Consider the following 22,571-nt stretch of genomic DNA (forward strand, 5'->3'; position numbering starts at 1 on the left):
ATCCTAGTCCGTTCAATATCCCTCCACATTCTGGAAAGAAGGAAAAGAAGTGAAAAGGGTGGGGTGGGGCGAATCTTTTTCCATAGGGGAGAAAGTTGGGGGGCAGGAGACCTTATGTAAGGCTACATAAACAATTCAGGCTCCAGACCAAGTTGGAAGCTATCGCCATGTAATTTATTGGGGATTACTTCTGAGTAACACGTGGTTATTGCGACATTAATCCATGCTAGCAATTGTGATGGCAGAGACCCCTTCTAAACCAAGGTGAGACACTTTTCAGTTTAGTTAACTGCTGAGCACATACACAACTGCAATGCTTATGCAAGGGAGATTGGAAAGAAAACCAGAACAACTTGGCCCTGACCATGTCTTATTAGCCCTGCACACACAAGCCCTATGGCCACAGGCTCCCTGACCAGGTCCAGGGGCTACCAGCCATCACTGCTCAGGGACAAAAGGAAACAGGTTGAGGAGCTTTGGTTTGTAACACAGGAATGAGGGGTCATGTCCTGTTGCTCATCGTCACTCTGATCAGCATGGGCAATAACACTGGGTTCCATTACCTTACATCCATTTTCAGTGTGGCTAATACTGCAACTATTTTTGCATAACGATTCTCCACAATAAATGGAGCAACCTGCCCCAACCTGGTACCCTGCAGATGCCGCCAGCCAGCCATGTTGTGGGATGTAGTCAGAAACATCTGGATGGCACCAGTTTGGGAAATAGAATGATGACAGCAGCTGGCTGCTATTAAGACTCTGGGGACCTAAAAGTGAGTTTTGGTGAACATTAGTTGCAATGGCATTCTGTGGAATATATTGTTCAGTGGAATGTTAACAGGAACTCACTGTTAGTCCTCCAGTCACATCAGCTACTATCCTTTTGTGCTACTAATAACCCCCTGTTAACTTATCTGATACTTTTCATCCCATGGGGGTTAGTATACAGGTGCCTATAACTTTTCGCTTATGGGGAGAAAAGCAGCCAGGGTGAGATTTCAAACAAGAGAATGGACAGAAAGGAAAGGGTCAAACAGGTCACCGCCACCACTATTTTCAGCTTCCCCGGTTGGTTTTTGTTTTTACACCCAAGACTGGGGGAAGTTGATGACAGCGTACCATGCCTAGTTGTATGCAGACAACTGCTGCTGTGTAGGTGTCAAGAGAGCAGAGATAAAGGCATGATCTAGAGGGCATATTTTAATGCAGGGGTCCCCAAACTAAGGCCCGGGGGCCGGATGCGGCCCAATCGCCTTCTAAATCCGGCCCGCGGACGGTCCGGGAATCAGCGTGTTTTTACATGAGTAGAATGTGTCCTTTTATTTAAAAAGCATCTCTGGGTAATTCGTAGGGACTGCCTGGTGTTTTTGCATGAGTAGAATGTGTGCTTTTATTTAAAATGCATCTCTGGGTTATTTGTGGGGCATAGGAATTTGTTCATATACAGTCTGGCCCCCCACAAGGTCTGAGGGACAGTGGACCGACCCCCCTGCTGAAAAAGTTTGCTGCCCCCTGTTTTAATGCATCAACTCTAACTGTTGAAAAAGAAATGCAAACATTTCACCAGGCACATGTATACAAAGAAACAACAATAATAAGAGAAATATATTTTTTTTCCAACAGTGTATCATAGCTGGGGGGCAAGTGGACTCGGCTGCATTCAGAACAAAAGAGTTTAAGCTGCTCATCCTTATGCCAGATGCAAAAGCTAAGTCTGTCTTTGAATGTGTTGAGGGAATGATATATATATATCATCTGTACTTATTTTATTTCTGCTTTGCTGCATATTTAGTAATACCACTACATTAATTCATCTAAGATTTATTTCCATAATCGAGATTAAGCATGGAATTCAGCATCGCACTATGATTAATGTTCTGCCTGCACAAGAACCTATGCTTTCTAGACAGAATGACCCCCCTCTCCTCCCTGAATACTTCTCAGGGGTTTCTCCTGACCCCTCCCCCCAAGCCAATTTTGGGGGTGCAAGCGGGGCAGAGGGCATTGTGCAAGCAGGAGTGCTTGTGCAGCATTTCTGCTGCAATGGCTCTTTAGGTGAATCCTGCCCATATAGGTAAGTTTCTCAGCCTTTTTATTCCAAGTCAACATTCCAGAGCAGCTCCTCACCCCGCCCCAACCACCCCATCTACCTTGCTGTTAGGGTGGGATAGTGCATTTATTTAATTGAAGGATTCCAATTCCTAGAGGTGGTTTAAATTAATAGAACAAGTTAATAATCAACAGTAAACAAAACACATGTTTCCTTGTGGCCCAGAACGTGAAGGTGGAAAAAGCAATGGGCAGCGTGCAAGCTTCACTTCCACCAGTGGCGAGAACCGCTAAGCAGATGGTCAGGCCCAAATCCCAGTCAAGGCAAAGGGTGGCACAGAATTTGGAGGCCTTTCAAAAAAAAAAGCGGATCAGATCATCCCAGAGAAATGATGCTAGACCTGAGATGACTGGACAGAGACTCTGACAAGAAGCCTGCAAGGATCCCAGGGAAGGCCAAGCAATTTGAGTGGGTGGGCCAGATGATCTGTAGGAGCCAGCGTGGGAGAAGATTTCACTCTAGGTGATTAGCACAGACAAGGGGGTGGACATGGGATTTTTAGACACACATCATGCAGAGGATTAGCGCCAAAGCTGGGATTTCTATTGGTGCTGGAGACCTAGCCAACCTCACAGCAGTAACTCTCCTTCCCTTTCTGCTGCATTCTTCATAGTTGTGGGTGCAACACACACACACACACACACACACACACACACTGCAAGTTGTGAACCAAGCCCTTCCCGTTTGACTTGCAAAATAAACATACAACAGCACAGAACGAAGCTGATCACTTGACATTGGTACTTGAGAATTTAGGCTGTGTTCATATCCCTGGGATAACCCAATGGCAGGCGGCAGGCCACCAAAGTCACACAGACGTCCTCTTTGTGGCATGGGAGGGGGCACCTGTGGTACCAGAAACCCCTTTCCTGGATCACCGCTTGCAGCAACAGACTCAAGACAATGCACCTCCCTGTCTCCAATATTTCCAGGTAGGCTTTGACCTCAGACCTCTAAGTCTCCTGCTATGCGGATCCATGTAAAAAAGATGCTCTCTTCCCCCTTTCTGCCTTCACGGCATCAGTGGCAGAACTTGGAGTCTCAAATTTCAGTGGTACCCTGTGCAATGCCAAAATTAGATGCCCACCCACCACTTCTCACGCTCCATTCTAAATCATAGTTGTGGCGTTCACTGCAGTGCCCCTGAGGCTCGGCACTCCCCTAAATCCACCTCTGGGGGGCATGGAAGCAGAAACACTGCAACTGCAGGTAGGAAGAGAGGAGGTCCATCTCTTGTGAACCCATGAGCCTCCCCAGTCCTGGCAAAAATTGCCCCCTCCCCCAAGCACACATACACTGCACTTAGGGAGGAAAGGCCAGATGGCAGTCGAAGTCATAGCTGGAGAGGGGTTGGTTAAAATTCCCCATGTCCTGTAACCTCAATAGAAAGGGCAGAACGGGTTAAATTTGGATAATTCCCTGAAGTGGCATGAAGTTAATTTTGCATATATTATAGACTGAGATATAGACTGGAGGCAGGCAGGCCCATTTCTTAAACAGACTATTTAACTGGGAGAAGTTGCTATACCAATAGGTAATGGGAATCACAAGTTCTGAGCATACCAAGCATGCCGGCCAAGTGACCGAGAGGCACACACAGACTGGCAAACACATGCACACCCACACAAGACTCGTTTCCTATTGCTTTTATCTCTCGGCAATATGCAAGGGGTCAGGAGAGGAGAAATGCTCATTGTCAGTACTGGGAAAGCTATCGGTGAATCTGTAGCCAGCCTGCCATTGTCCAGCCCTTTGTGCAAAGAAATCCGGCTGAACTGGGGCACAAACAAGGGGCCATTCATATCCCGGCCGCTGCATCTGTTGTATCACAAACACAACAGAGCAGCAGGAATGCAAATAGCAGCAACACCCCGGGGCCAAGGCAGGCCCCCACTATGTTAAGCAGGCCGGCCCCAGAAAAGAAAAGGTCCATCCCAGCTAGCATTACGCCATCAAGGAGAGGTCATCTTCCTGTGATCTAAAGCAGAGAACCATCTCAGGGAAACTTGCTGCCCTCCCCACCCCCCAAAATGTGTTCCTAATATAGCCCAGCTCCAGACAACAAATAGCGTGGGTATCACATTCGCATCCCTCATTAACTGCCCTTCAGAGAAACATATCTGCTCCTAAGCAAAGCGCAGTAAGGCAAGGGACTCTGCAAGAATCAAGGCATATAAAGAGAGAAAAGCAAAGGGGGGGGTGGTTTCTTTGAGTTCTACTATTCCGCATAAGAACACACAATTTGGCAAGGGCAGAAGTCAGCATCTCAACTTGGGTGTTAGAGCTGCAAAGGCAGGTTTGAAAACTTAGGTCCAATACCTGGTGAGATCTTAGAAGCCAGGAGGAGTCAGGTGAGGCGAGGCTGAGTGGCATTGACAGTGGCCAGGAGATGAAGGGAGTGCTCCCATTACTGCCTTAGAAGTTGGGTTTCTGTTTCATTTTCAGGTATGTTTCACACAGCTCTTTCCTGCCAGCTGTTCACATGAGCACAGCTTAAATTTGTTCCTGTTTGTGTACGTTCCACAGGCAGAGCCGTCTCATCCATTGGGGCTGGTGGCGCGGCGCGCCAGGGCGCAATGGCCTGGAGGGCGCCTCCGTCCTCCAGCCCCGCTGGCAGCGCCTGCCGGAAGCGCCCTCTGACTCCCCGCAAGGGAGCTGACCGGCCATGCCACGCCCTCCGGCTGCCCAGCAGAGCACAGGAGCACAGCTCTGCGCGCCCTTCCAGCGCTTCCGGGACGGGAGGCGAGGGCGGCCGGCTTGTGCTCCCGCGCGCAGCCGGGTGGCGCGGCGCAGCCGGTCAGCTCGCGCTCCGCGCGCAGCCGGCCGCCCACCCGATGGAGCATAAGCTGCCCAACCGCGCCGCCCGGCTGCGCCGCGCCATCCGGATGCGCGCGGGAGCGCGAGCCGGCCGCCCTCGCCTCCCGTCCCGGAAGCGCTGGAAGGGCGCGCAGAGCCCCGCGCCGCTCCAGCGCCACGCCCCTCATCTCCCGCTCGCCCACCCCCCTCCCAAGGGGCGGCAAGCGCGGGAGGGAGGCGGCGGAGAGGCGGCATGGCGGGGGCGCCGGAGGGATAGCCGCGCCAGGGCGGCAGATCCCCTTAAGACGGCTCTGTCCACAGGTGTTGGCATGCCATCAACAGTGTTGGCACGCCATTTTCAGGTATGTTTCACACAGCTCTTTCCTGCCAGCTGTTCACATGAGCACAGCTTAAATTCGTTCCTGTTTGTGTACGTTCCACAGGTGTTGGCATGCCATCAACAGGCCAAGGATTTGTTTTCCCTATGCAAACATTTTCTCACCTTGCCTAAAGTCTAATTCAGGGGTGGGGAACCTAAGGCCCGGGGGCCAGATGCGGCCCAATCGCCTTCTCAATCTGGCCCATGGACGGTCTGGGAATCAGCATGTTTTTACATGAGTAGAATGTGTCCTTTTATTTAAAATGCACCTCTGGGTTATTTGTGGGGCCTGCCTGGTGTTTTTACATGAGTAGAATGTGTGTTTCCACCACATAGTCTGAGGGACAGTGGAACGGCCCACGGCTGGAAAAGGTTGCTGAACCCTGGTCTAATTAAAACATCTCAAGGACTCCTATCAGTGTGAAGCTGGCATCAAATAGGAGTAACTTGTAACAAAGTGCGGAATAATAAAGCATTTTGAATAACGTTGGTTGTCTGAACACACATTAAAAACCTGAAAAGCAGCGAGTGCTCAGTAAACCGGACTGTGAACCCAGCCCCTAGTGCTTAAGTGGAACAGAATAAGCTATGCAATGCTGTTAAAGAGGCGCAGCGGGGCTCAATTTACTTAACTGACACTGTCTGAAGAATCCAGGTTTTCTAAGAGCAGAATTTAAGTTACTTTGGTACTGGTTTTTCTTTCTCTCTCTCTTTTCCAATTAGAGCAGTGAATACACACACACAAAAAGAAAGAAAATAAATAAATAAGCAGAAAAGAAGGGGGAAACCAGAGGATGAAAGAGAGAAGGAAGCAATAAGTTGTGCAATGGGACGGATTGTTTATACTGCATGAGAAAAGCACAGCCAACACTCACCTGTGTAGCCCTCTTGGCACTCGCAGGTATATCCTCCCTCGCGGCTCCGGCAGTGCCCATTGCTACCACAGGGGTTGGAATAGCAGAGGTCAATCTCGGTCTCGCAGTAGTCGCCTGTGAAGCCAAGCGGGCAGCGGCAGCGGAGACCATTGACTGGGTGGATGGGGCGGAAAAGAATGGTGTCAGAGGCAATGAAGGGTGCCGAGCTGTCAAACTTCAGCACCGAGACGCAGCGCATGTAATTCTCGCAGGGCTCCCGCAGGCAAATGTTGTCGTCAAACGGCAGGACTCGCTGCTCCGAGATGGCGGCCAAGAGTGTGCGGTTGAGGTACAGCCGCTCCTGCAGGTCCTCGGAGGGGATGTAGCGCCCGCCGTGGGCCCCGTCTGGCAGCAGCACGGAGAGGCTGACGTTAAGGATTTGGGTGGCCTGTACATCCGTGTCGTTCTGGATGTTGAAAAGGATGACGTGGTCGCGGGAAGCAGACAGCACGGCCGCCACCCCTTCCAGGAAGAGGGCCAGCAGCGGGGAGAGGAAGCGCTCCTGGGACATGTTTTCCAGCCGCAGAGTGATGCTGTTGGTCAGCATCTCGTCGGTGATGATGGTCACCTGGAGAGTGCACTGGGCCGCCACACTGTGGATCCCATCTGTAGGAAAGCGAGGAGAGGAAAGAGTTAATGCTGCTTGTTCAGCACAGAGGAAGGTGCAGAGGTTCAAGCAGAGAAACCAGTTAGTGTCATGTGACAGGAGTGGAGACAGAGGAGTTCTGGCACTCACCATTGCCAAAACAAAGAGCAGAACACAGACTGCTCTGCTTCTTCTGTGTAGGATAAGTCTCATGGCTTCAACCTGGCCACTCTGGTCCATCAAGGAGTTGACTCTACCCTCATCAGGAAGGAAGAGGAAGAGACCAATATCTAGATGGCCACTGGAGACCAAGCGTGGCACTAAGGAGACTGCTCTGTTCTCAATGAAAGCATTTCTGCTTGTCTTATGAAACCATCTCCCCTTCCACAGCACACTGTTGGGGGGGTGTCTCCCAACCCCCTGGAGGCCATGGGGTGCTGCAAAGGGGGAGGCTTTGAGGTCCCTCCCAAATTTATGTTTCTATGATCCAATTTTGTTTTTTCTACACTGGCTTATATTCTGTTTATTTCTGGGTGCAACTTAATGTGCTGTGGGTTGTTGTTTTTTTTAAAACCAATAAAGCTTTAAAGAGATCAAGATCAGGATATTTGAAAAACCACCTTCTTTCAGCTGTCCATTACGTTCACCTGAACAGCGGCCTGGAGGAATATTTTCAGCCCCTTATGTAATTCCAGGAGTGTCTGCATTTCCCTTTCTAGCTATCACTACCTGATAACTACCGGTGTCAGATCAGGCACCCCTTACATTCAGGGGCATTTCAGGCATGGCCAAATCGCATGTACGCCATCTTGGGTTTCATCATGAAAGAAAAGCAGAATGTAAATGTAATAAAAAAAATTTTTTAATATAGATTCTTAGGGCGGAAAAGACATTTCAAAGAGACCTCGAGCTCATGGAGTCTGCATATTACTTTCTCCCCTCTTACAGATGATGTCCAGTTACAATGCCAGTGTCTGTTTTATTTATTTCTTACGTTTATGAGATGCCTCATAAAATAAATTATCTAAGTGTCATATAGCATAAAAAGGAAACACAATAAAAACATACTACAATAAAACCACAGACACAACCAGAGGGGGGAAATACAAATACAAAACCACTCAGTATGTATATAAATATACAAAGCCAGCATGATAAGATATACTATAACTTAAAAAGCCAACAAATAAATACACTAAAACCACCATCCATACTGTAAGGACATAAATCCAGATCTTAAAAGACCTAGGAGAACAGAAAAGCCTTAACCTTGTGCCAAAAAGACAACAATGTGGGTGCCACACAAACTTCCCAACAGAAAGCACCCCATCTGTGGGAGCACCACCACCAAAAAAAAAAAAAGCTCAGGGGGTTGGACTGGATGGCCCTTGTGGTCTCTTCCAACTCGATGATTCTGTGATTCTATGAGAGAGAATGCAGCAGAATCAGATGGTTTATTCCTGAGGTAATAGAGTCAACTGTTCTACTTCAGATTGCCATGGGGGGGACATGGGGACACCATGTAATATTGAATTGTTTCCCCATGTACCAAGTTTCTTGCAAATAAAAACCAAACCTTTGAATCCCCTGCTGATACAGGAAAACCACTACTATACCATCCCTGGTAAGTTGTTGTTTTTTTTTAAAGGAAAGCACTGAAAAATGTCAGGACTCCCTCAGGTATGTTCCACCACCTCAGGACTCCTCCAACTCATTATCACCTCATTTGGCTGCATGTGCAGCCCAGGACCAAATATGATGTGTGATGTGATCCCATCACACTTTTGTGCTTCATCGTCAGCTGCTGGTAGTGGAAAGAGAGAAAGCAATGATGTAATGTCACACATAAATAATGTTATATACTTGATCTTATAAGGGAGCAAGACACACTTCGCATCCGCTTCCACCCTCAGAGGCACTTCACCTGTTCCAAACAGGGAAGGTGACAAACAAGCTTTTACCCTGGGATTCTTCTGTAGGCGTTGGAAGGGCACCAAATATCCGAAAAAATCCAGGAGACAGGGCTTTGCCCCAAAAGCAGAGCAGAATTTATTTTGAAGCAAGTTCCCAGAAGCCCCAGGCAGCCATTCCTCTCAGGAGCATGGTGCAACATATTTTTACACAAATGAATACCTGTCTAAAATTATTAAACATGTGGTGCCATCTTTCTGAGAGGAATATTCAAGAAATGCAGGGGCTCACCTTTAGTCGTAACACAGCATGAAGCAACTCTCAGGAAAAAAAATCAAAATACACCAAATTATCCAAGTAGTCCTTTCTAATTACTGCAGTCAGTATTTACTATTTGCAACCGCACTGGGCTAGATGTGACATCTAAGAAAGCTTTGTCACTTTTTCATTACAGTAAATTATGTCTGCGAGCAGATATCGTCTCCCACTCCTCCCATCCCTTTAAAGACCCTCCTCGCTCCACAATTCCTGATGTTGTGACCTGCTTCCATTATCCAACTGCCGTCTCATTAATTAAACTCCTCCTGCTAGATGAGCAGAGGGCCCCCTACCCTCTGCAAGAGGTCAGAGTCATTAACAGGGCACTGAGGTGAGGAGCAGAGGTTTTCTCGCAGAGCTTCTCTGCCAAGAGGAAAGATCTAGGCATGGTTTCTCCATTCACAGCTAGAACCTTCTTAAGTTGTCCTGAAAGATCTGCTTTTAAATGCAAGTCAAGTTTCAGACTCACCTGGGTATCAGAAATGGCCTTGGCCATACATCTGCATAAAAATTTACTGGGTGGTTAGAGTGAGGGTTTATCTACACTTCCTCTTTTCGCACTCCTTTCCCCTGGGGAAAACTGCTCTTTAGCGCTCAATTGGAGCAAACAGCAATCAGGTTTTCTGTGGATTGCTGTTTGTTCCGATTTAGAGCTAAAGAGTGGTTCTCCCTGCGAAAGGAGAGCGTCAAGGGGGAAATCACTTAGACCCTTGCCTGGAAAGTGTGTGTCAAGCGGAAAACCACTTGGCCCCATGCTTTCTGGCCACAGGGCGAATGGAAGTGTGGACGAGCCCCAAGTCTTTCTCCTGAACCTATTGGCTGCATTTACAGCTATCAATCATAGTCTCCTTCTGAGCCACCTTGACAGTGTTGGGTACTGGGGCCACTGCTTGGCCTGCCCAGTGGTGAGATGGCACAAGGCAGTTATGGGGGTTTACTGCCCCACCTTGTAGGAGATGCCTATGGAGTGCCACATAGTGCCATCTCATCCCCCATACTTTTTGCTTGCATAAGATCCATAGAGGAGATTATTTCAAAGATTTGGGGAAGGAACGCTGATGATACTGACTCAACCAGAGTTTTTCGGGGGGGGGTGATGCATACCCCTAAACATTTTGTGAATCTTTGTACTTTTGTCCATTTACTGTATTTATTTTCCCCAATTTGAACTATAAAATGGTGACTTTCTTGAGTCAAAATGAGAGTACCCCTAAACATTTTTAAAGGAAAAAAAGCACTGGACTCAACTATAACTTTATCTGTATCAACAAGGCACTAGACTTGCTGGAATGGTGGTGCTCAGAAGCAATAGTGGGCTGGATGCAGGCAGCTATACTGAAACTCACTCCCAACAAGACAGAGCTGTTGGTTGGTGGTCCAGTCTAGGAACCTAATCTCTAATACTAGGTGTATTGAACAGGATACTAATAAAAAGATGCACAAACTCTTAGGAATACAAAAGGATATAAATGGATGGCTATTGTAAGATAAACACAGCAAGCTCTGCCTGCACAGACAAAATACTACAGAAAAATACAGTAAAAGTTTTCTTATCCTTCTCCGAGAGGGACATGGCTACATCATCCCCCTACTAATGTTTTGTCCTTCTGTGTTCCAGGTCCATCTCTAGTGTGAATGAAATCCATATGCCTCCAGTGTGGGAGTTTGCTGTACTACAGTGGAAAAAGTGGGTATGCATCTGGGAAACCAGAGGTAGCATTTTGGTACTGATGAGGCTCAATAAAGCACCCAGAAGCTGTGGTCAATGAAAAGAGAGGCATTGAAAATGATGCATCCTTCGTAGGAGTGGGACAGGTAGCTCAGAGCAAACAAAAGGGCAGGAAGGATGGTCCATGTTTCTGTCCCTCCAGTGCTTGGCTCAAGCAAAGGGAAACAAAGGGAGGGGAGGAAAAACAAATGAGCTGCCTGGTCAGGAAGCAGGGGAGGAAACTCAGGCCATCCTGTTCTTAGCCAAAGGGCTGGAGCCACCTGCCAACCACAACTGGCAATTGAAGGTGTTCTGTGATACTGCACTGAACTGGCAAGTCACCAGGTAACAACATTCCACACACAGAGGTACAACACCACCCTAACCACACACATGTGCGCGCACATAGCTGGGGCCTTTCTTTTTTTGCTTATGCAATTCTGTAAAGTGCTAAGCACATAGGTGCTGTTGGGGGGGAAAATAAAACACAAAATAATAATTATAACAACAATAGCAATGACTACCTACTACCAAATCAAAGACTTGGTGAGTACAAGATGCCATAAAGCTGTTTCTCCAGAAGATATACAATTTCAGGACTATCAGCTCCCATGACCAATTAAGCAGTAATGAATGCAATGCCTCCCCCCTCTCACACATACAGATGTCACGGGTGTGGGGGTGTGGGGGGGTATGTCTCCCATCTCTTATCTGTTCAGTCCATTCCACCTCCTAGAATATGAAACCAAAAGCAAAGAACGCTGAAGAAGAGACCAGCTGCTCGCCAGAAACAAGGAGAGGAAATGCCCAGGTAAAACCAGGTAGCTACCACTGCTTTCTGCCCTGCAGCAGGTGAGAGAAAAATCAGGATGTTGGCCTAGACCCTAGTAGAAAGGCTTCTCTCTCTCTTCTTGCTTTCAAAGCAGGATGGAGTTGGTCTGTCCAGCCCTCCAGTTTAATCAAATGCTGTCAATAATTAACTGCTTTAATCTCAGCAATGGCAGGAATCCACTGGTTGAGTAGATGCCAGGAGCTATAACTATCCCTGGAAACCTGCCTCCCCCCCCCCCCTGCACACACACTGAAGAATTCCCTTGGGAAAGTGTCTCAACCCCCATCCGGTTTCGATTAGAGACACTTCAGTTGTATTTCAGATTTTACTGTGCATGGCACAAAGTGAAGAGGAGCCCAGAGCAGCAGCTCTCAAAGCCTGGACTAGAAATATAGCTAAGCTGGGGCAGAACTGTGCTGTAGGAAGGGAAACAGCCTCTGCACTGAGCATTCTGAGCCAGCGTGGTGTAGTGGTTAACAGCGGTGGACTCGTAATCTGGTGAACCGGGTTCGCGTCTCCGCTCCTCCACATGCAGCTGCTGGGTGACCTTGCCTTGGGCTATCCACACCTGAGGCACTTTTACAGCACAATTCCATACATGTTTACTCAGAGCTCAGTAAGACTTGCTCCCAAATGTGTAAGTACAGCACTGTAGCCTGGGGTTAAGATGCTGATCCCATTTCCAGTAGGATGGTCAGAAGGTAGATTGGGATCTACTGGTAGATGTCTGGGCGATTTGCAGTGGATCAACAAGGACTTCCAACTCTCAGGAGGAATAACAAAATGATTTTTCCCATCTTGAAGAAAACGAATCAGGGATGGACTTTTGTGTGAAAGGACTATGGGATCAGTCCAGTTCTGGTACTGAAAACCAATTCCTAGCACCTTGTTTCATTTTTTCCCAAATTCCTGTTTTTGGGGTTTTCTAATTCTAAGTGTTGCACCTGTCTCTGGTTGGTAGATCTTTGGGTTATAGGAAAACCAGGCAAGCCTGAGGTTTGCCCACCTCTTGCCTAAACTTCTGATCCACAGATGAAAATAATGCTACTACTTCATCTTTGGGGGAGGAAGACCAAGGGTCTTAGAGCCAGAACTTCTGGAAAGGAGGAGAAAGAGAACTTTTTCTGTTAAAAAATGTTTCCAACAAAGAAATGAAGATCTGCAGAACTAAAAGAATCCAGCTATTTAGTCCAAGAGAAAAGATGGAAGAATCTGTAAAGGCAGAAGCTTCAGAATCCTGCCGGCTGGCAGCCTCTACCTGGCAACTGCTTAATGCCATCCATCAAATGAATCTTAAGGCTGCTGAGGCCCATTCCACCAGCTTCTGCCTTACAAACTGAATGTGGATGAAACCCTGCAATTATTTAGCTACATGCTGCTAACAAAATTCCAGGAGGGAAGGGGGTGGAGGGCCAAACAATGTGTGGCAGAAGCAGACACGTGTGTATAAACCAAGGTCTGCCACAATTGCATGGAATGAAGGTTAAAGGGTCTCATTTTAATAAGAAAGTGGGTGGGGTGAGGGGCACCAAACTCCCCCAGGCCATGGCTTCATAGCCAGGCTCTGATACTGGAAATGAGCCCAGCTGTCAGAAGCAGAAGCAGGCTGCAGAGGGTTTTGCACTCATTCATATGCCCTTTTTGCTGGGGATGGGGGACACACAGACATCCTGGTTTCTCTTTGTGGCAAATCAAGGTTTAAACACATAGCTCTGCCACTGTTGGTGTGGCCGTGAAGCTGCAGAACTCAGGAAGTACCATCTATGAGAGATAAGCCTGTTTTACGTTATGTGCCAACTGATGAGGCTGTCCTTCTTGAATGCTTTCGTGCATTTCGGAAGTGGCATCGTCTCTCATCTCTTATTTCCTGCTGAAAATCATGCATTTCTGTCTGTCTCAAAACTGATTCAATTTCCTCTGTGGGAACTAACCTCCAGATGGTTGCTGCTTGTAGCACTGTGATCCGGGGAGGGGAGTTAGGAGATTTGGAGTTTAGAAACTTTTAAAATCTCTTTTGGAAGACAACGAAGGATGTCGCACAAGTCTTCTTAGGCCTGGGGTTCTCTACAGAGGAAGGGCATTAGAAATCCAGTTCACCCACAGGTTAGGCTGAGAGGCACTGACTGGCCCAAAATAATCCAGTGGGCTTCATGGCTGAGTGGGGATTTGAACTCTAGTCTCCAAGCACTATGCCACACGGACTCCTTGAAACCATGGAGAGCTGCCACAAGGCAAGGCAGACAGTAACAGGCTGGTAAGGCAGTTCCAGACAGTTCTGTAAATCTTTATATCCCAGGAAAAGTCCAAGTTTCTATCTGTTGCATAATACCTTCCTGCATCTGAAGAAATGAGCTCTAGCCCATGAAAGTTTATAATACAATAAATCTGTTAGTCTTAAAGGTGTCACAAGACTCTCTGTTGTTTTCACTGAGACAGACAACATGGCTACTGCCCTGGAGCTTAGGATATCCATCCATCCATCCATCTATCTATCTATCTATCTATCTATCTATCTATCTATGCCCTTCTTACACTAATATTACTTCTCTTGAGTCAGCTACTGGAATGAAATCAAGGCACTTCCCCCCCAAAAATGGAATGACTATGTACTACTTGCTCTCTTCCACCCCAAACCTCTCCTAATGTTGGCACTGCACTCTAGTTAACTGCCAATTCTGTAATGTTTCCTTCCTGATTTTATGCTTGTGGAGATGTGACTATCAGGGATGGGTGCTGTTGTTTTTTAAAGGACATTTGTCATCATCGTGACAGTTGAAGGCACTTCAAAATGTCAAAAGCAAAAGGAAAATTAAAAGAAGCGAACAAGCTTCCATGACAAAAATGAAAAGATATATTTGCAGGAGGGGGGGTGGGATAAGATGTAAGAATGGGCTAGAACTGTGGGTCACTAGGATTAACAAGCCCAACGCTGAGAGGTCCCTGGGCTGTTAAGAGTCTAGTCTAGATTCAGCATTATGATAAGATGCATCTGAACAGCTGCCTGGGGCAGCACTTTGCAGGGACAGCGCTCAGTAAGTCATACATTATATACAAAGAAATACATTTGCATCTGGGGGGAAAAACACAGCTTGGAATTCACAGAAATGCTGAGGGACGGGCGAGGGAGGGAGGGAGCAAAGGCTCTCCAGTAGAAAGCCACAGCCTGACAGCCAGCAAAGTGAAGGAACTCACTTGGAGCACAGTGACAAGCCATGGCAAGGAGCTACAGGTCAAGGTGTATGGAGGAAAGAGGGATTTAATATTTTGTCTAGGACACCCCATTGGAAAGTGAGCACTGATCTGTTCAAATGAGGTGGCACGCCCTCCCCGCCCCCAAGAGTAAAGGACTGCTGTGTTCTTCCTATCTATAAACACATCTCTTATTGTTTGATTCAGGACTTTTTCCTTGAACCTGATAAAAGGAATAGAACCTGTGGCAGACGTGGGATCTGCGCCCCTCCACAGCTTGCAGAACTCCATCAGCCCCAGCCAACATGGCCAATGGTCAGAAATTATGGGGGTTGTCATTCAACAACATCTGGAGAGCCAAAGGTTGCCCACTCCTGCTCTGAAGCAAGATTAATCCCCCTTGCCCACCCTTAGATCACACTGGAATATAGTCATTTTCAATGACCAACCCTCAAACTGCCTCATCCTAGACCTAGTGCATGGCTGTTCTGTACTTTGGATCTGTTTGCTCCATGCATAGGGCCTCAGCCTTCCTCTCTGGAAGCAATGCCTTGTGCGGGCAGCACCTGAATCTCTGCCCCCCTCACCTTGCAACTGTATTACACATGACCAGCACCCCGGTAATAAGAGAACACCACCAGGGAATTTTGGTTGGTGCATAAATACTTAACAGTGTAATGACTATGCTGAGCCAACTGGAGTTAATTATAATAATAACTACAACACCAACAGTAATTAAGCTCTATTTCCCTCTGAAAACAGCATCCTTGTGGTGTTGAGTGAATATTTCTGCTAAGCAGATAGAGAATCTATTTCCCATCCAGTTCAGAAAATGTACAACTGGGCGGAGATGAGAAACTCCCCTCATTCTACAGCAACTCCTAAATTGCCTATTTCACAACTTACACTGGAAAGCCAGATTGCATCCTTCCAGTGAAATGGGTGATTTCCTTGGCCTCCTGGGACATGCAAAAAAACAGTAGTTTGGATTGGGGTCCAGAAACTATGACACTCCAAATGGTGTTAGCATCCAACTCCCATCAGCCCCAGCCTGCATGGCCGATGGTCAGGGATTATGGGAGTTGAAGTTCAGCAACATGGGGAGGTCCATAGGTTCCCTACCCCTGCCCTAGATGCTCAGGTAGCAAGAAGAATTGTTTTTTGTGGTTGCTTAATGCTAACTATACACTTGAGTGCTCCTGGTAGCTCCCTGCCTCACAGACACCCCCTTCCTTGATACACATGAGGCTCTATAATACCCTCCCTACTGATGTGTGGGGTGGCTTTACCTATCCTATGTGTGGCCTGATCAACCATGGATGCTTTATGGTAGTTCTTAAACTGTCCAGAGATTTCTTCTTGGCTCATATCCTCATCTAAACAAGACTTAATAATTGTTAGGCAGGCAAGAATTAATACGACACTATCCATTTCCTGGAGTTTTTGTGCTTCACTTCCTTCAACTGCAGGCAGGCCACCCAGAGAGACAGTCCCATGATACTTCCTAAGATCTACATGACAGCTAATCAAACTGCCTAGCGTAAGGCATCTATGACCGCCGAGGACAGATTTCCACTTGGATGCAAAAATGAGCTTTCTGCTTTCTTCACCCTAGGAATATCTCAAAACAGCCTCATGGCAAACCACTCTGAGCCACTGTCCCCTCACAGTTGCCCGAACATGGGAGGACTCTTCTGCTGACAGTCCACAATATTGGCCTTTGCTGAACTGTCATGTAAACTGAGACCCTCCTGTCAGAGAACAAAGGTGAAGTGGAATTCTCTCTCATTACACTTCTTCCCGCAGCCCGCCCACCTTCCAGGAAAAGATGGCTGCTTCACCATAGCTTTAGGGTTTCCATGGTAACAACTACTAAACAAAGCATCTAGAGGGGCTGGACTTTTTCCTTGAGACACAGAAAGGGAAAGAGGCAGACTTGGCAATGCTACACTCAGCACCTCCCCTGGCAAAGATGATGTTCCCAGCTCAGAGAGGGCAAGGGACACTGCAGCTTACCTGCATTTTGTGACTGAACAAACTAATAAACAGCAAAGACGGTGACAGTAATAATGAAAACAGGGAAGGCTCTTGTGACACCTTAAGGACTAGCGATTTTATTATGGCTTAAATTTTCATGGACTACATCATCAGATGCATGCAGTGACATCAGTTCAGGTATATACATGGTTGGCTGGGCTGGTAGGGGTAGATTGTAAACACTGAGGTCAAGGGGAAATATAAGGCAGGAAAGTACAGACTGATAATTACATAATGCACAAAAACAGGCATCCTGGAATTGGTAAGCCAATTAACACATATAATGTGCAAAAAAAGAGCATTTGTCTCAGTTCAGTCCACAAGTGCTCAAACTGAACTTCTTCATGTACTGCAATTCAGCCCTTTCACATTATATACCCGACAGCTAAGGCTTTTGTCGAGCGCAGCACTAAGTAACCGTCCAGGGGTTCCCAAAATCCTCCAGAGCCAACCTGAAGAAGGCATAAGGCATGCATAGTGAGAGGAGAAAAAGTCCTGTGGCACAAATGGAAATCATTGCACCAACAGAACAGTTACTTAATGCTGCACTGGATAATGCAAAAGGATCTCACTCCATGCATCTGAATAAGTGGACTGTAGTCCAGAAAAGCTGGTGGCAGAATATATTTGTTGTTTTTGCTGCTAGAGACTAACACAGCTACCCCTCTAGAAACAATACTGAAAATACAAAACAACGTATGTTATTTGTATCAATTACTGCAATACCCAATGTTCTTTCTTCTTTGCAGTATGCTTGTTAGTCCAGTTATTTGACTATTCTCATGCCGCTGCTTCCACTGAGGAGAACGGGTCAGTCCTGGGAAGCTGGGGGTTGAAGTGCATAGAATAGCGACCTATCAAAGGGTGGTGTTGTGATTTAGTGTGCTGGAATTTGGCCGGGAGACCTGGTTTCATACCTCTAATCAGCCATGTGGCATGTCTGCAATCCTATGCACAGCCAACCCAGAATAAGCACCGCTGAACATTTCTAGTTGCATAAGTTACATTTGTACACTGAGCTGTAACAAAAGATCTGCAGCTGGCCAAAATACAGCCTTCAGCTTTCAATTAGAAATGCAAACAAGCTTTCAAAGAAAGATTTAAACTGATAGCATGAAGTAGGAAAGAAGTACATAGCCTCTATCTGATTATTTTCATCGTTCTCCAACTTCCTCTATGACAGAGTCTATGCTAAACTGTCACAAACAGCAGCTAAACTTGAAAGCCTCATTATCCCCTCAGTTGGTTCCCAGAGCAAGGAGGACCCATGAATTACCCTGGCAGATGGCAGCATCACTCCTGCTCTGAGAAAAGTCTTAGAGCTGCACTTTCTTGCCTGTCTTCTGCCTACATTCCCACTACACTACACCACTGCACCATGAAGTATTACTTCTCTTCCACTCTAAGCATTGTTTTAAGAAGCTAGTTGTCATCTTCAAGAATAAGAGACAAAAAGAGACAAGGTGATATGTATCCCCAGACGGACTTCTGATAGCAAACTTTCTTTGCTATCAAGCAGAATGAACAGGTTGCTGGTCCTCAGCTTAAGTAAAATAACACATCAAATATTTAAGCTACGAAAACACAGCAGCCTAGTCACAAGTTATTTAACACTTCAAATCCAATGCACAGTATTATGTGTCTTAAGAGTGCAATCCTATGCATGTTATCTCAAAAGCAAGGCCAGCTGTGTTTAATGGGACTTATTCTAACTCAGTGATGTCGCTCTGAAGACTAATGAGGATCATTGAATTGCCACTCTTAACTACTTAATCTCAAGTCATTACACCCTGCCTAGGACTGTGAAAGCTTCAGTTCTATAAACGAGGGGTGACTACTCTATCAGACACAGAGCTATTTTTGGACTCCAATTCCCATCATTCCTGACAACTGGCAATGCTGGCTGGGACCGATGAGATTTGGAGTCCAACAATATATGGAGGGTCACTGGCTCTCCACTACAAACTTAAGGAACACTTCCTATTTGATAAATGCAAGGAATCCAATTCAAAAACATATCCATGTGATCAGAGACAAATGGGAGAAAAATGAAGAGAGGCAAAGTGAAGACAGCAAGTCAAAGGCAATTGGCTCCTTAAAACATTGGTGGAAAACAGAAGACAGCAATGTGTTCGCTTGAATTAATGCATTTAGAATTCATTGGGAGCTCTTAATTCGCACCAGAGTTTATCTTAGTGCTACCCAGATGCCCCAGAAGTATTTACTGAGCATGGGCATCTGAGCCCATCTGACAAGTATGAGCCACTGAAAGTAACTTGTGAGAGTTCCGGCAGGAGTTCCTGCGAGAACCTGTTTCCAGCGGGAAGATGGCGGCGGCGGGAGCGGATAAGGGAGGAGAAGTAGAGGCTACTCCTCCGGCGGCTCTGGAAGCTACAGTCGGGGAGGCCTCAGGCTCAGCAGAGCAGGGGACCAGGGACTCCAAGACTGGAGGGGATGCATCCCTTGCCGATGTCATTACTACCATGGAGACAGAATCTTCCAGTGGAAAGGATGCACTGGAGGGTGTTGGTAACAGTTCTGAAGTTATGGATAATCAGACTGGCTCAGTAGATGAAGAGAACGGACGACTGCTGGGAGAAATTGAGCGGGGGTGGGAGCCATCATGACTAGTAGCCATTGATAGTCTCATCCTCTATGAATGTGTATAATCCCCCTTTAAAGCTGTCTAAGTTGGTGGCCATCACTCCATATTCTGGAGCAAATAGCATAGTTTAACCTCTGTGCTGCGTGAGGAAAAGTTTCCTTTTGTTTGCCAGCATCACTGGATGCTCCTGGGTCCTAGCATTATGACAGAGAGAGAGGGAGGGAGAGGGAGGGAGAGAGATCTATTTTCTCCACATCATGTATAATTTTAAATACCTCTATCATGTCCCTCCTTGCTCAGTCTTTTTCTAAAACTTCACTTGCCCAGAGGAAGGGTAGCAAACATGGTGCTGAAACACGACTTCCATCAGCCCCAACCCAATGGCCAATGATCAGAGATGGTGGCAGTTGTAGTTCCCCAACCCTGTTCAAGATGATGGGTCCCATGGATTCCTACTTTATGTTCCATGATACTCTCCACTATTTAAGCTGCTGGAACAAACCTCGGAAATGTATCAGAGTTAGAACTAGCTAAAAATTGCCATTTAATTTATTTTTATGCAATTGCTGATCTACCTTGAATCAATTAATAAATCTCCAAATCTGAAATGGATGAAAGAGCTTTGCCTGCACACAGTCTCCCCTGTGAGCTGGCTTCTCAGACCTAAGGTGCTTGGTTACTAGAAGGGAGCAGACCCCTTAAAGATGCCCCAAGTCTGAATCCCCTTGTGTATTGAGCTAGTAATACATGGATGGCGGTAGCTCTGTTCATGAGTAAACAACACAATGTCCTGACTCACTAGGGCATGTGCTCCCTCCACAACATAAGCATCAAAGCCCCACACATTTTGAGATATTCAAGCTCATATTCTATAAGGTGTGTCAAGCAGCACACAAGTGATTAATTTATTTCACAGAAACAGAGATGACGGGAGCCAAAAGGCCACAGACTCCAAAGTTCCTGCCCCCAAAGTTAGGTTCCCCCACCTACATGCCTGCATCTGCAAGATGGGCAATGCAATTGAGAACATAGTATGTCACAAGCAAAGGGCAGGTACACAGTGGAAAAGGTGCCCGCAGAGCGTTTTGTAAGCTACTCGTTCGTAATTCATGACTTCCCAATGCAAAGGACTCAAAGACATTAAAGGCTGCATTGAAGTGAAAGGAGTTCTGCATTACAAATTCAAACGCAGTGAATTAATTGCACATTAACAAATTAATGAGTTATAGATTCTTGAATGATTAACTGTGAATTATTTGAGTCATGAGAGTTGTTCACAGCAGAGTTCATTTACTCAAAGGAAACTGAACCTTCTTAAAAGCACTCTGCTATATTTTTCTTTAAAAAGGGAAATCCTGGTTTTGTTTCAAATACTTGTTTATTCCAGCTCCTGCGACGGCATGGGGTTGTTCCCAACTATGTCTTGCTCAACACAGACCCTTTGAAATTGAGGGGCCTATATTCGTCATGTGCATTTATTTCAATAATTAATACTCTCAGTGTCCTGAGAACAACTAACATTGGATAGAACCCACAAGCTCAGAAGTTGCCAACATCACCAATGACACAGCTCTCCCCTTAAAAAAAAAAAAAAATTATGAATCTAAGCAATCCATTTCCCTAAATCCAAAGTAGGACCATGACCTGAGGCAATAATAGATAGCTTAGAAGAAGAAGAGTTTGGATTTGATATCCCGCTTTATCACTACCCGAAGGAGTCTCAAAGCGGCTAACAATCTCCTTTCCCTTCCTCCCCACAACAAACACTCTGTGAGGTGAGTGGGGCTGAGAGACTTCAAAGAAGTGTGACTGGCCCAAGGTCACCCAGCAGCTGCATGTGGAGGAGCGGGGAATCGAGCCCGTTTCACCAGGTTACGAGTCCACTGCTCTTAACCACTACACCACGCTGGCTGGTGGTAGAGCATGGGACTCTTCATCTCAGGGTTCTGAGTTCGAGCCCCAAATTGGGTGAAATATTCCTGCATTGCAAGGGGTTGGACTGGATGGCCTTCGGGGTCCCTTCGAACTCTAAAAGTGACTCTGGGACACATTTTGCAGCCCAAAGGTGGCATTCTCTCATGGACAAGCTTCCAGGGGCTTACACACCAATGGTGAATGGGTCCAAGGGCAAAAGTGTGCAGGGCAACAGAGATTACCCTTACCTTTTTTTTAACAGTAGGCTACATTCCAGACATACAACAAATCAGGAGGCTTCGTCACAAACACATACACACAGAGAGAGACAAAAATGCTTTATGCTACATGAGACCATTGGTTCACCTTTCTCAGTATTGTCTACACTGTTAGCAATGGCTCTCCAGGGTTTCAGACAGGGAGTCTTCTCCCAGCCCTACCTGGGGATGTCAGGGATTGATCTTGGGACCTTCTGCATGCAAGGCAGATGCCCTACCACTGAGCTATAGCACTTCCCCACACCTTTGTCCAGACAAGCAAGAGGCATTGCCACTGATCAAGGAAACGTTCTAGAATCTAGATAGTCAGAAGCTCTTGAGGAGGATACAGGGTTGGGCTGCTGAGGAATGCTGCCTGTGGTGAATCCCAAGTGCCAGTTAGGCTGGAAGGAGGCAATAGTCAAGCCTATGGGCCTGAGGTTCCCCACCATTGCCAACACTACGTCAAACCCAACCACCCCAGCCATCACATGGCAGCTGAACTTAAATGCATATCGGATGCTGTCAGGGATGAGAGAAAAAGGTGAGGGCAACCAAGGCAAGTGGATGATGATGAGCCACATCCCTCCATTGTCTCATGACATCCTAGATGCTTATCGGGCAAACTCCCCATCTGTGCAGGATGCCAGCTAGGCTAGGAAGAGGACAAGAGCCTCAGCACCATTTCTGCAGGAAAAAATCATAGAATTGTAGAGCGTGGCATGAAAATCAGTATCCAGAATAGATACCCATTTATCTGGTACATGATATACAAATTCTGCCAAGATTAGAGGATGCAGGCCAAAATCCTTTTCAATGGCATTTGGCTCATGTTTTGGGAGTTCACTTTCAAAGAATCATAAACATGGTTCTGCTCATCCACACCTACCCAGGCTTTCTAGGCACAGGTATGCGTTTTCCCAGTCAGGGTCAGAGCACTTTTTAAAAAAATAAAAAATGCTGCAGGGAAACCTATTCTTTAACATTGAATCGGAACAAACCGTAATTCAGGT

The 22,571-nt window shown here is 46.6% G+C and overlaps 1 protein-coding gene across 3 annotated transcripts in view; it reads right to left on the bottom strand.

The window, feature by feature from the left end:
* The window catches only part of CELSR2 (cadherin EGF LAG seven-pass G-type receptor 2), a 116,069-nt gene that overhangs the window by 70,850 nt on the left and 22,648 nt on the right, over positions 1 to 22,571 (bottom strand). For all 3 annotated transcript variants that reach the window (XM_033152497.1, XM_033152494.1, XM_033152495.1), the window contains exon 2: positions 6,163 to 6,807. In XM_033152497.1, the coding sequence (XP_033008388.1) occupies positions 6,163 to 6,807 (645 nt within the window). The remainder of the gene's footprint in view (positions 1 to 6,162; positions 6,808 to 22,571) is intronic.

Source organism: Lacerta agilis, chromosome 6 (assembly GCF_009819535.1).
Source record: "Lacerta agilis isolate rLacAgi1 chromosome 6, rLacAgi1.pri, whole genome shotgun sequence".
NCBI classification, from domain to species: Eukaryota; Metazoa; Chordata; class Lepidosauria; order Squamata; family Lacertidae; genus Lacerta; species Lacerta agilis.